Source organism: Anolis sagrei, chromosome 8 (assembly GCF_037176765.1).
Source record: "Anolis sagrei isolate rAnoSag1 chromosome 8, rAnoSag1.mat, whole genome shotgun sequence".
NCBI classification, from domain to species: domain Eukaryota; kingdom Metazoa; phylum Chordata; class Lepidosauria; order Squamata; family Dactyloidae; genus Anolis; species Anolis sagrei.
The window spans coordinates 9578055-9592286 of NC_090028.1; the positions used below are offsets into that span (position 1 = coordinate 9578055).

A 14232-nucleotide genomic window follows, 5' to 3' on the forward strand; every position below is an offset into this window, starting at 1 on the left:
TAAATATAATAATAATAATAATAATAAGAGTAAAATAATGGAAATGTAATAATAACAGTAATAATACAGTAAAATAATAAATGTAATAATAGCAATAATAAATATTGTAAAATAATACATGTAATAATAACATTAATAAAGTAAAATAACAATGGAATAATAATAGAGTAAAATGATAAATGTAATAATAATAGAGTAAAATACATGTAATAAAAATAATAATAACAGAGTAAAATAATAAATAACCTTGACTTGAGTATAAGCCGAGAGGAACATTTTCAGCCTATAAAGAGGGCTGAAAAACTAGGTTTATACTCGAGTATATACAGTATATATCTTGTAAGCCACTCTGAGTCCCCTTTGGGGTGAGAAGGGCAGCATATAAATGTTGCAAATAAATAAATCACACAGTCCTAGACACTTGGGAAGTGTCCGACGTGTAATCCAATACAACAGCCAGCATAGTGATCTTGTTTGCTGTGTACTAATCTTCTTGTGTTTCTAATAATAATAATAATAATAATAATAATAATAATAATAATAATCACAATACTCCTGGACCTCATGATCGTATGAAAGGACTCAGGGCAGTTTACAACAAAAGTAACAGAGTGACAAAGATTCAATGCTAAAATGAACAAAGAACAAATCAACTGGAGCTGCAACAGCCTGGTGGAGGGCGATGACAAGGCCCTCCTGGGTCTGGCTTGGAAGATGATGACGACATATCCTGACTAGCTCATAGCAGATTGTAGGCACCATATCATCTCCCACTATCATAAAAACAAGTTGCTGAACTGTTAACGAGTCTTTTGCTCTTGTCATCTATACACTCATGAAATCGGGATTCAACATATGAGCTCCCCCCCCCCCCCCCGCCCATGGATCTATAGCATACATAGGGCAATCATTTGACATACCTGGCTGTCATATTATTTTCAGGAAGAAGTGGAATTTCCAAAACCTTTGTGCTAGTAATTATTATTTCTTGACTAGCAGTAGCAACTGTTTTTCCTGTGATCCTGTGCACCTGGTAAAAGGCGTGAGGTCGTAAATAACGATCGTCTGCTGTTCCAATGAACATCTGTAGGTTTACTGGTTTTTCACTGTAACCCAAGAGCTGTCAGGAAGAGAGAGAAGAGGTACAATCCTCTAGAGTTAGCCTGCTTTAAATGATATTTCTACAAAGCCAACTTCTTTTCTATAGATGTGATTCTGAGGGCAAGTCACAGAAATTAATGCTTATCTACAGCGGCATAAAAGTCACACAGCCATTTACTTATTACTATTTATTTATTTTATTTATTTACAGGATTTATATTCTGTCCTTCCCACCCCAAAGGGGACTCAGGGCAGATTACAATGCGCATATACATGGCAAACATTCAATGCCAATTAGACATACAACATATATAAACAGAAACAGGGGCAATTTAACTTTCCAGCTATTCTGGCTTCATGAGGGTATGCTCAGTTCTGACTCGATTCCAGCCACAGGGGAAGCTGCCACTTCACCATTCATTTTTTGACACGCGAGACCTTTGATGGAGTACTTCCTCATTCTTCTGCATGCCGCTGGAGGGTTTTACAGCATCATAAATTAGTTATTTATTTATTTAGAACTTTTGTATACCGGTCTTCTCACCTCCGTAGAGGGACTCAGGCCGGTTTCCAACTACAGTATCACAAAGAATCGTTTAAAAACATCACATTCCATAAAACATTAAAATACAAAAATACAGTCGTATAATTACAATGGCCAAGTCGTCACAATAAAATCGAAGTTCATCGCCATCCGTCCATACAGTCACGAGTTATTAACTCACTGGTCAAATGCCAGTTTTCAGAGCCAGGTTTAAATTAGCCTCCCTGCACAAAGCGGCACCTAAATTTCCTACTTGGCAGATGCAACTGTCTTTCAGTCTGCAAAGTTCAATAGCAAGCTAGACTAATGGCCAGAAGCTCACTCCGACTCAGGTTGGCCTCGAACTCATGACCTCTCGGTTAGTAGTGATTTAATGCAGCTATCTATCAGCTAGTTGCGCCACAGCCCAGTATTATAAAATCTATAACTGGAATTAGCCATTCCAGTTGTAATATACATCACTGAGAACAACTGCAAATTGCAAAACAAAGCTAAAACTATTTTTCTATATATGTTATTAGTTACCTCCACAGACCATTTGTTTCAAATTGTAATTGCCACATGGTAGAGAACTATACAGAAGATATATATAGCAAAATGTGCATGAAAAGATGCTACTATTGAAACTACAGTCAGTCCTCCATATACACAGATTCTGTATCCACAGTTTGAAAACATCCTTCAAAAAATCCCATTTTGCCGCTTTACGTAGAAGATATCATCCTACGATGCCATTATATATAATGGGACTTGAGCAGCCTCAAACTTCGAAATCTATGCAGTCTCAAACCAAACCTTAGCGGATACCAGGAGCCATTGTATTTTAAAATCACACACATACAAACAAAATCTTGACGTTCCTTTTGAATGTGAATTGATCTTCATTCCTTTGCAAGTAGTTTATACAGAACATAAATAGCAGATCTTGGAGCAGGTATTTAGGCTTGTATGCATAAAACCTTGAATATTTATCTGGGCCAACTTGCATAAATGCCTATGTAAGCAGACCCTTTCCAGTGCAAGAAACTCTCCTGGCTCTTTGTCACATGTAGATTCCTCCTTCTGGAACTCATAAAACAGCTCAGCTTTCAGCTCACCATATTTAGAGGATATTTAGTAAAGAGGACAGCAGCTCCTGTCTGCTCCTTTTGTTTCCTATTTTAGTTTCTTAGCTGAAAAGAACAATTTTGCTATGTGATTTCAATTATTTTCTAGGGACTGAACCGACCGAAAAGGAGAAGTTTTCAAGAATATAAATATTAGTGCTTCTGAGACACAGAAAAGCTATAAATAAAATGAAGCAATGCTGTTTAAATAATCGTCTTGCCATTGCTTCGATGGTAATGCAACTTTGAAGTTATTTTTAAAATTATCTCACACTACTAACAAATATTTTTGTTAGGAAATCACTTTGCCCAAGACATTTTGGACTCTTTATCACCAATAAAATAGAGGACTCATAAAATAGAGGTTTCATTTAAAAATAGACTGCCAATGTGGGGGCTGAAAAAGCCCCCCTCAGCTTATACTTGAGTCAAAGTTATTTCTTATTTTAATCTGTTATTAGTATTAGTATTTTATTACATTTATTATTTTATTCTATTTACTATGATTATATATGCATTATTTCACTCTATTATTTTTATTACATTTGTTATTTTACTATTTATTATTATTACATTTATTAGTTTATCCTATTATTACTGTTAGTATTACATTTCCATTGTTTTAGTCTATTATTTTATTACATTTATTATTTATTCTCTTTATTATTATTGGTAGGATACGTAAGCACATTTACATTGAAGGAGGTTAGAATAATGGTTTAATCAGTTTTAGATGACAGTTTTATGTAAAGATTCAAAAACATTTAACCTGCTGATGCCTCAATTAAAGTAATTTTTTTGGTATCTATTTTTATTTTGAATTTTTTACCCAGGTCAGAGTAAGCTTCCAACCATTAATAGTCTAGTTTGCTGTTGACCTATGCAGCCCGAAAGACAGTTGCATCTGTCAAGTAGGAAATTTAGGTACCACTTTATGCGGGGAGACTAAATTAACTAATTTATGGTGCCATAAAACCTTCCAGCAGCATGCAAAAGAATGAGGAAATACTCCATCAAAGGACCCGGTGTCACAAGTGGACAGTGAAGCAGCAGCTGCCTCTGTGTCCTGAACCAAGAATACCCTCATGAAGCCGGAAAAGCTGGAATGTTAAATTGGCTCTATGTCTGTCTATATATGTTGTATGTCTAAATAGCATTGCATGTTTGCCATGTATATGTGCATTGTAAACCCCTATGTGTCCCCTGCAGGGTGAGAAGGGCGGAATATTAATACTGTAAATAAATAAATAAATAAATGCCGGTAGTGGCTGCATTTTCCACCCTCAGCTTATACTCAAGCCAATACGTTTTCCCAGATTTTTGTGGTAAAATTAGGGGCTTTGGCTTATATTATTATATTATGGCTTATAATATTATATTATATTCGGGTATATACTGTAAATAGGAAATGGTGTGCCTTCGTTTATAGGTCTTCCAAAGTTATTAAAATTACCAGTTTTAATACAACATGAAGCAGACTAAAGATATTGTGATCTAAACAGAAAAAAAATCCTTTGCATGAAAAATGGATACAACCCCCCTCCCAACTAAAGTGTACAGAGCTCTTTTAAATATCTGTAATTGGGGTGTAAACAGGGGCTCGTTTTTTTCTGCCCAATTTTCATATCTGTAGGAAGACTTTTTCTGGAAAAGCAAAACAGCACCTTTCTCCCTTCAGCATTTTAGAACTTCAAACAACTTCAAACAAAATCCGCATACAGATCTGGCTTTACTGTACGGATGTCTTTCATTGAGGAGGATATGCCTATTTTTCTTGGCAAAATAACTCCTTTCTTGGCTAATAACTGCATGAATCTGAAATAGAATCATACGTTGAAGTTCCATCACCACCTAGTCATAAATAACTACACCAAAATAGGTAACCTATAATTTCCATAATTGCAATGGCCATGGCAGGACTGAGAACACCAAGCATTTTGAAGATATCAAGGTGGCTGCTGCAATTTACATGGATGCAGAGGTCCAAAGAAACTCTATCAAACTGAGAAAGAGATTTAGTAGACATGAACGCGAACTGTTTATTCTGAGAAACCAGCATAAACTTGGTAGGAAATCTGTCATTCCTGCACAGTTAGCAATCAAATACACAAGGAGTTTTCAAACTAAGTGTAGTACTTCTTTATCTGTTCAATATCATACAAAAGCTGACTGGCACAACCTGGGGATCACAACCAGACACAGTGAAGACATCTGCCCTTGCGCTATGCTACTCTGCTGCTGAGTATGCATGCACAGTGTGGAACACATCTCACCAAGCTAAAACAGTAGATGTGACTCTTAATGAGACATGCTGCATTATTATCACGGGGTGTCTGTGCCCTACACCACTGGAGAAATTACACTGTTTAGCCGGTATTGCACCACCTGACATCCGCCGGGAAGTATCAGCCAATAGTGAAAGGACCAAGGCAGTGGTATCTTCAGCGTGGGTATCAGCCATCACGTCAACAACTTAAATCAAGAAATAGTTTTCTAAGATCTACAGAGACACTCGTAGGAACACCTCAGCAAGCGAGAGTCCAAAAGTGGCAGGCTCAAACCCAGAACCTCTATCAATGGTTGATACCAAATGAGAGACTCCCCCCTGGGCACACAGAAAACTGGGCGACTTGGAAGGCGCTGAACAGACTGTGCTCTGGCACCACAAGATGCAGAGCTAACCTTAAGAAATTGGGCTACAAAGTGGAATCCACGACATGTGAGCATGGAGAAGAGTAAACTACAGACCACATGCTGCAATGCAACCTGAGCCCTGCATTGAATGTCCTGGCATTGAATGTTTGCCGTGTATATACTGTGCTCCGCCCTGAGTCCCCTTCGGGGTGAGAAGGGCAGAATATAAATGTTTTTTAAAATAAATAAATAAATAAATAAATAAATACATGCACCATGAAGGACCTTCTTATAGTAACACCAGAGGCACTCCAAGTGGCCAGCTACTGGTCAAAGGACATTTAATCAACTGCCAAGCTTTGTGCTTCGTTTGTTTGTTTGTTTGTTTGTTTAAAAAAATGCAATACAACTGTTTGGTTTGCTCCTGACATGATAAATAAATAAATTTGTTCAATTCTGTCCTGTTATATTAGTCAACAAGCAGTGGTGTTTCCAATCTGATATAATTTCAACAAGGCAAAATCCGTATCTGCCAATTTACGGTTTAAGCCAGCAAATTATCTATATATGTATGTATGTGGCTGGAGGAAGGAAAGGAGGGTGTTTGGGTATGATTGTTGTCAGTTGGGTACTCTGAGCAATATAACACTACTTGGTGGAGAGGTGTGATCCATTCAAATTCCATCTCATCAGACACTCAATCCAAAAATAAAAAAGTTTCTTTCACAAAAATAAATTATATGCAAAATCTACACAGAGATTTATAGGGAGGAAGAATTGCTAATGACAAAGGTGAACAGGCCAAATAAGGCAAAGGCAAGAGGCCAAAATACCCTAAAGGTGCCAGATCCCATCTGATCTTGGAAGCTAAGAAGGATCAACCCTTGGGAGAATGCCACATCTTAAGTGCTACAGGCTACATATTCAGAGGAAGGAAATGGCAAAATGGATTCCGTACCTAAGAAAACCCTATGAAATTCATGAGGTTGATGTAAGACTTAAAGGCACATAGAAATACGCCACTTTGGCTGTTACCTCTCGAAGCTTTTAACCGGAAAGAACTAGGATGGCAGTACTGGCCTACATACAAAGATATTCTGAAGAAACAAAAAGGTAAATATGAACTAAAAGGAGAAAAAGAAGTAAGAGAAAATTTTAAGAATCTAACATGGCTTAACGATAGACAATTGATAGATTGCTATAGAAAAGACAGAGCTAGACTTTGTTGACACCAACAGCTTCTGGGACGGGATCATGAAAACAGAAAACAAAACAATCACAAAATTGTATAAAAAAACAGAAAAAGAACAGATAAAAAATTTAATGACCAAATGGGCACAAAATATAGGACACCAAATTCAACTATGTCAATGGGAAAAAAAATTGGAACCAAAAAATATACTTATTCCTACAACCTTAAAGAAAATTTATTAAAAATGATACACAGATGGTATATAACCCCCCAACAGATATCAAAATGTTACAAAAATGCATCTAACAAATGTTGGAAGTGAGACCAGCAAATAGGCACATTCTATCACACTTGGTGGACTTGCCCTAAAGCTAAAGACTTTTGGAATAACATACAAAAAACATTCAAACGATCCTTAAAATACACATTAAAAAAGAACTGCAATACTTTCTGTTAGGAATGTTTGATGTTGAAGGAGATAAAAATAAAAACATATTATTTACATGTCTAACCACGGCAGCTAGAATTGTATATGCAAAGAGGTGGCGATCAAAAGAAGTTCCTCAAAGAGAAGAATGGCAAAACAAAATCCTAGAGATAATGAACATGGATGAACTTACATATTGGCTAACATTGAACCAAGGAATACCAAAGAAACAAACAGATTGGGATCCAGTAAAAGACTATTTCAGACAATGGAAAATAGACATTATTATTTTAAAAAGAAAAGAAAAGAGCGAACCATAAATGAAGAATATAACCGCGGAGGATTCAATTATTCTGAAAAATACGGATAAAGACATAAAAGACCAAGAAAGATCAGATGGAAGTCAACACATTTTTTTCTTTTTTCCTGTTTTTGGACACTTTTTATTTTTTATTTTTAAAAAGTTTTAACCTTTTAATCCTATCTTCTCCTTTCCCTCGTTTTTCTTTTTTTCCTACTACTTTCCTATCCATAAAATGTTCTCCCACTTTCAGTGTAATCACTATATTTGTGTTACTTCTCCTTCTTTCTATTTTTATGAATATTCTGAAAACCTCACAAATAAAACATTATATAAAAAATTTAAAAATATATACACACAAGGCAAAGTTGTTTAAACCATGTCTCACTATTCCTGTGCTACACAGTGTAGCAGAAACAAGGAGTTTTTAAAGGTTATTCCCACAAAGATGTCACAATGGCAATAAATCAGAATTCAGGAAAATAATATTAGATGTCCCACTAATACTTTAAATATATAAGTTCTCAATTCTAATTCACTCTGAAATTTTAATGTTTATGTGCATTTATATGTACACACACCCTCACTCTAAGAGCACTGACAGCAGAAGGATGACATCCAGAACAGTCAGCCCTTTCACCCCAATGAAGGGCATAAAGTAGCAAAGTAGATTGGAAAACTTTATTTTTTAATATTCTCCTGGGACACAAAGCCAAATATTATTGTTCCCTGTCCCAACTCTGTCATATTGCTCACTAGATTTCTATATGTATATAGGTCCTCGCAGAAACAGAGTTCTGAAAATCAGATCTATTCCAGAACACATACATAAATTCACCCAGGCTTTAAGACATCGGAGTCTGTAATATCACTATTAAGAAAAATGTGACCACAGTTCAGTACAACGTATATAAAAAGGTAAAGGTTTCCCCTGACATTAAGTCTTCAGAAGAGAAGGTTGAGAGGAGACCTGATGGCCATGTATAAGTATGTGAGAGGAAGTCATAGGGAGGAGGGACAAGCTGGTTTTCTGCTTCCCTGGAGACTAGGACGTGGCGCAATGGCTTCAAACTACAGTAAAGGAGATTCCACCTGAACATTAGGAAGAACTTCTTTACTGTGAGAGCTGTTCAGCAGTGGAACTCTCTTCGCTAGACTGTGGTAGGTCTCCTTCTTTGGAGGATTTTAAGCAGAGGCCAGATGGCCAGCTTTGAATGCGATTTTCCTGCTTCTTGGCAGAAGGGGATTGGACTGGATGGCCCACCAGGTCTCTTCCAACTCAATGATTCTATGATTTAAATCTAGTCATGTCTGACACTGGCAGGTGGTACTCATCTCCATTTCTAAGCCAAAGAGCCAGTATTGTCCATAGACACCTTCAAGGTCATGTGGCCAGCATGACTGCACGGAGTGCCATTACCTTCCTGCAAAAGCAGTACCTATTAATCTACTTACATTTGCAAGTTTTCGAACGGCTAGGTTGGCAGAAGCTGGCCTAACAGCAGAAGCTCACCGCAATCCACGGATTCGAATCACCAACCTTTCAGTCAGCAAGTTCAGCAGCTCAGCGTTTTAACCTCCTGCGCCACCATACATACCAGCCTTTAAATGACAGTTTATTCATGGGTTTTTATATGACCCATGAATAAACTGAGGATCATTCTGCGAAGAGGACAAAGCACTCATAGCACCCTCAGGGATTCAGAGACCAGAATCAGCACCATGGCAAAGCGAATAGAGGTGGCCAGTGATTATTTTAGATTCTCCTAGAATGAAGAATTCTATTCTGAAAAGGGGTATTTTTCCTCCCCATAAGATGCTGACCAGAGAATAAGTTACTAAAATTTCTCAATTTACACATGAGTTTATATAACATATACACAAGGTCGTGTGTGTGTGTGTGTGTGTGTGTGTGTGTGTATGGATTACCATATATACTCAAGTAGAAGCCGACCCGAATATAAGCCGAGGCACCTAATTTTACCACAAAAAACTGGTAAAATGTATTGACTCGAGGATAAGCCGAGGGCAAGAAATGCAGCAGCTATTGGTAAGTTTTAAAATTGAAAGAGATACCAATAAAATTACATTAATTGAGGCATCAGTAGAGTAAATATTCAAAAGATTTACATTAAATTGTAATTTAAGATAAAGCTGTCCAACTCTGATTAAACCATTATTCTAACCTTCTTCAATGTAAATGTGCTTACTTAGCCTTCCAATAATAATAAAGGGAGTAAAATACATGTAATAAAAATAATAATAGAGTAAAATAATGGAAATATAATAACAGTAATAAGAGAGTAAAATAATAAATGTAATAATAACAATAATAGAGTAAAATAATAAATGTAATAACAATAGAGTAAAATAATAAATGTAATAATAATAATAGAGTAAAATAATAAATGCAATAAAAATAATACTAATAACAGAGTAAAATAGTAAATAACATTGACTCGATTATAAGCCGAGGGGAGATTTTTCAGCCTAAAAAAGGGGCTGAAAACCTAGGCTTATACTCAAGTATATACAGTATTTACTTTTTCCTTTGAGAATTGAAAAGACACCGCCATACAGAGTATACAATACTAGACCAACACAACACTTGGCTCATAGAAGTTTCCTGTTACAGTTCTATTCCTTACAATCTTTTCCCATTAAAATACATTCAAGTAGAAGTGTTTGGTGGAATTTTGCACGGCTTTTATATACAGTATACACACACACCCTACTTAAAATGACAAATAGCAGCTGCATTTTTAGTTGTCTGCTTCTAAATTTCAAAATACTTATACAAGCAAGACACTGATAAATCACCCCAAGAATATTAAGTTATATTGCATTACTGACATTAATGCCAGTGTAGTGAATATGCAACCACATGTCTTCTACACAAACATAATAAATTACACTGATCTTTAGTAGAGAGGAGTCAGGGGTATAATATTACATAAAGGAACAAAACTTACTTAAAATATATTTACTATCAGTATCTCTTCTAGCTAAAACAAACATTAATGTGCAGCAGAATTATTTTTGCACATCTAATTTATACTTTGCATAAGACATCATACAGAATGTTGTAAATAATGAAAAAGTGATGGTACACTTGTCACTACTGACCTCTAAAAACCCTCCACTAGTAACTGTATACTGTGACACACAACCCATTGCTTTGTGCAGGAAACTCTGCCAAGCTGTTTGTGTATTTCTGTATCGTTTCCATAGCAAAGGTCAGTGTATGCGTAAGTTAAACTAAAGCTGGAAGGCTAAAGAGAGAGAAGGTCACCACAGGATAAGCTACAATAGCTCCAACTGTATGAGTGCATTGCAGGTGGATCACTTTGGTGGCATGAAAAGATCTCTAAAATGTAATGTAAAACAACCAAGACAATTAAAAAAATTAGAAAATTCTTTGACAGATACATGCATTTACTTAAGCTTGGTGGAAGAGGAAAATGAAATATAAATCAGGAAAAAGAACTAAATCAATGGGTTTATGCAGAATCTAAAAACTCTATTTTATGCTCAGTGGAGGAACTCTATTTTTATATTTTCCTCAAAGGAGGAAACTGCACTACAGGGTACTTACACATAGAAAACAGAATAAGAATTCAACCCTATTTCTCCTATATGTTGTTGATCCAAACTTCCCCAACACATAGATACACAGATGATAATAATAATAATAATAATAATAATAATAATAATAATGATGATGATAATAATACTTTATTTATACCCCGCTACCATTTCCCCAAGGGACTCGGAGAGGCTTACATGAGGCCAAGCCCAACAACACATCAATAAAAATTCTGGTCAAAGAGAAAGGGCAATGGATTCTTAAAAGCAGAGAAGAATCTGGGTTAAAAGATTGGTTCAGTTTTTTCCAACTACACGGCAGATTTAGAAAGGATGCAAAAGTAAGATTTGCCTCTAATAAATCGGAGTTAGAAAGTATCTTTGAGAAGGGCAACTAAGGCCTAATATCCAGGCTCTACAAATATATTTTAGAATACAATTTAGTAGACAACCAAATAAAAACTGTGATGATCACGTGGGCCAAAGATGTAGGCAGAAATATTGATTTGGAAGAGTAAGAACTTTGGAAAAAGGGGTTTAGATTTTCAGTGGCCAGCTCAATTAGAGAAAATATGTTTAAAATGTTTTACAGAACCTACATAACTCTAGAGTTACTAGCAAAAATAGAGAAAACAGGACGAGGGGCTTGCTGGAGATGCAGGAATCATAGAATCATAGAATCAAAGAGTTGGAAAAGACCTCATAGGCCATCCAGTCCAACCCCCTGCCAAGAAGCAGGAATATTGCATTCAAAGGGATCCTTTTTCCACACATGGTGGACCTGCAACATAGTCAAAGAATTCTGGAAAAAAGTGGCGAAAGAAACAAACAAAATGATTAGCATAAAAATCAAGAAAAACCCAGAAATGTGCTTATTGGAAATATTTAGAAGGCGTATTAGCGCAAGAGATAAAGAAATTTGTCAGTATTGTTTTGTCGCTGCAAGACTAACAATAGTTAAGACATGAAAGGGGGGGGAAGAGTTAACTATTAAGGATTTGAGAGATAAATTAGTAGATTATATCCAAATGACCAAACTGACAAATAGCAGCAGAGGAGGAAATTATTAAGAATTTGTTAAAAAATGGAGGTTGGCAATTGGATATCTCGAAAAGAAGACAAAAGTAGATTTGAAGATCGCCATAAAGGGGATTTAGTGAAAGAAGACATGTGGGTAGTTGTTGGTTAGTTATGTGATCCATACAGAGTGGTGTCAGAGGTCATGGGGGTTGGGTTCACGGGTGTGGGGTTAGAGGGACAATAAATGTTAAGGTATAATAACTGTTCAGTCAAAGTTGATTTTTCATATGTTTAACGAGCGCTGACTGTATACCATTCCGTAAACTTGTATACTCTTTTGTATATATTTTCTTCTTCTTTTCTGTTTTTTTTTTGGGGGGGGGGTTGGTTTTCCCCCCCTCTGGTGTCAATTTTGTTTTCTGTATGCACCATAAACCAATAAAAATTATTTTTAAAAAAATCAATAAAAACAGAAAGCAATAAACAACACAATAAAATAAAATAAAATAAAATAAAATAAAATAAAATAAAATAAATAAAATAAATATTAACCACATATAAACAATAACCAATAAACAGTAACATACAAGAATTTAAAAACGTATGGACGGGCCAAAAGTAATAGTTTAAAATTTAAAAATAAACGCAACCGCTTAAAAATCTGAAGAGACAAAATATGTATTAATGAGTTTCTCACATCCCACCCAATTTTGTCCTCTCACAAAATGTACCATTGATTGAGTGCTCAGAGCTCTCCAGAGAAAGAAGAAACCTCTTTGTTACCCATTTAGTTTCGTTGTGCATGGACCATTTCAGTTCCTAGTGCCACACACTTTCTGTGCTTAAATAAAGCAACAGGTTCTAATAACATTTATTTTCATTGATTATATACAGATTCCCAAATGAGCCAACTTATTTCAAGAATAATACTGTAAATGATCTGTTTTCATGCCTCCAGTTCAAATGCTGCTCTATAAAAGGCTTTGTGTATGAATCTAGCATAACATTTAACTTGCTCTTACAGCCATTATAAAACAAGAAAATCCTTGTGTATTGTCACTTTATGCAAAGTCAGTTCAACAGTCCACGTTGAACATAAACTACTCTTTTGGCAGGAAGTATCGGGTTCGTTTACAAAGGATGCTTCTGAAGACCAAAACCCTTGCAAAACTGGCATGACAGCACAATCAGATACAAAAACAGAGAATTAATCATTTGGGCTCATTAATATATGTTTGCAAATAAAGCAAACAATACAACAGTGAGTTTTTCAAGCTGCATGGCCATGTTTCAGCAGTATTCTCAGAATGAAGCCCGAAAAAAATATTTATTTATTTAAAACTTTTATATCCCGATCTTCTCTACCTCCGTAGAGGAACTCAGACCGGCTAACAACAGAAAATACACAAATACAACTAAAAACATAATAAAATCGTAATAAGTTAAAATACAAACAAAATAAATACATAAAAGCCAAATCACCAAGATAAAATCACGTTCATCTCAATCCGCCAGTGTGATCAGTAGTTATTAGGTTATTGCTGAACTCAACCAATTATTCTGGGAATGCTATGTCCCAGAGCCAGGATTTCACTAGCTTTCTGAAGGTCAGGAGGGAAGGGGCAGTTCTAATCTCCATCGGGAGAGAGTTCCACAGCCGAGGGGCCACCACCGAGAAGGCCCTGTCTCTCGTCCCCACCAGACGCCATTGCGAATGTGGTGGAACCGAGAGCAGGGCCCCTCCAGAAGATCTTAGCAACCTTGGTGGTTCATAGGGGAGAATCCATTTGGATGGGTAAACTGGGCTGGAACCGTTTAGGGTTTTGTAGGTCAACACCAGCACTCTGAATTGTGCTCGGAAGCTAATTGGCAGCCAGTGCAGTTGACATAACAAAGGAGTTGTGTGCTCCCTGTACCCCGCTCCTGTCAGTAATCTGGCTGCTGTACGTTGGACTAGTTGCAGCTTCCGGGCAGTCTTCAGAGGCAACTCCACGTAGAGAGTATGGCAGTAGTCTGTACAGGATGTAACCAGAGCGTGGACCACCGTGGCCAAGTGAGACTTCCCAAGGTACTGACAGCAACCCAGTGATTCCAGCCATGAAAGCCTTCGACAATACAACAGTACTAATGCAAGTTTCTCATGATATCAGCATTGTCCACAATGGGAATGGGGAATGCTTTGTGTGCATAGCACCAAGTGATGAGCACAAATTCAAGTATGTTCTGGCCTGTGCAATTACAAACAGGGCTCCCAGAACTGTTTATGGTGGGGGAAAGGGCAATCTACAACTATACAGGACTCCTGTATAGTTCCGATCCTTG

The 14232-nt window shown here is 36.5% G+C and overlaps 1 protein-coding gene across 3 annotated transcripts in view; it reads right to left on the bottom strand.

Moving 5' to 3' along the window:
• The window catches only part of NFATC3 (nuclear factor of activated T cells 3), an 86086-nt gene that overhangs the window by 37028 nt on the left and 34826 nt on the right, over positions 1-14232 (bottom strand). For all 3 annotated transcript variants that reach the window (XM_060788499.2, XM_060788498.2, XM_060788497.2), the window contains one exon: positions 921-1120. In XM_060788499.2, coding sequence (XP_060644482.2) covers positions 921-1084 — 164 coding nt within the window. In that variant the 5' untranslated portion in view covers positions 1085-1120. The remainder of the gene's footprint in view (positions 1-920; positions 1121-14232) is intronic.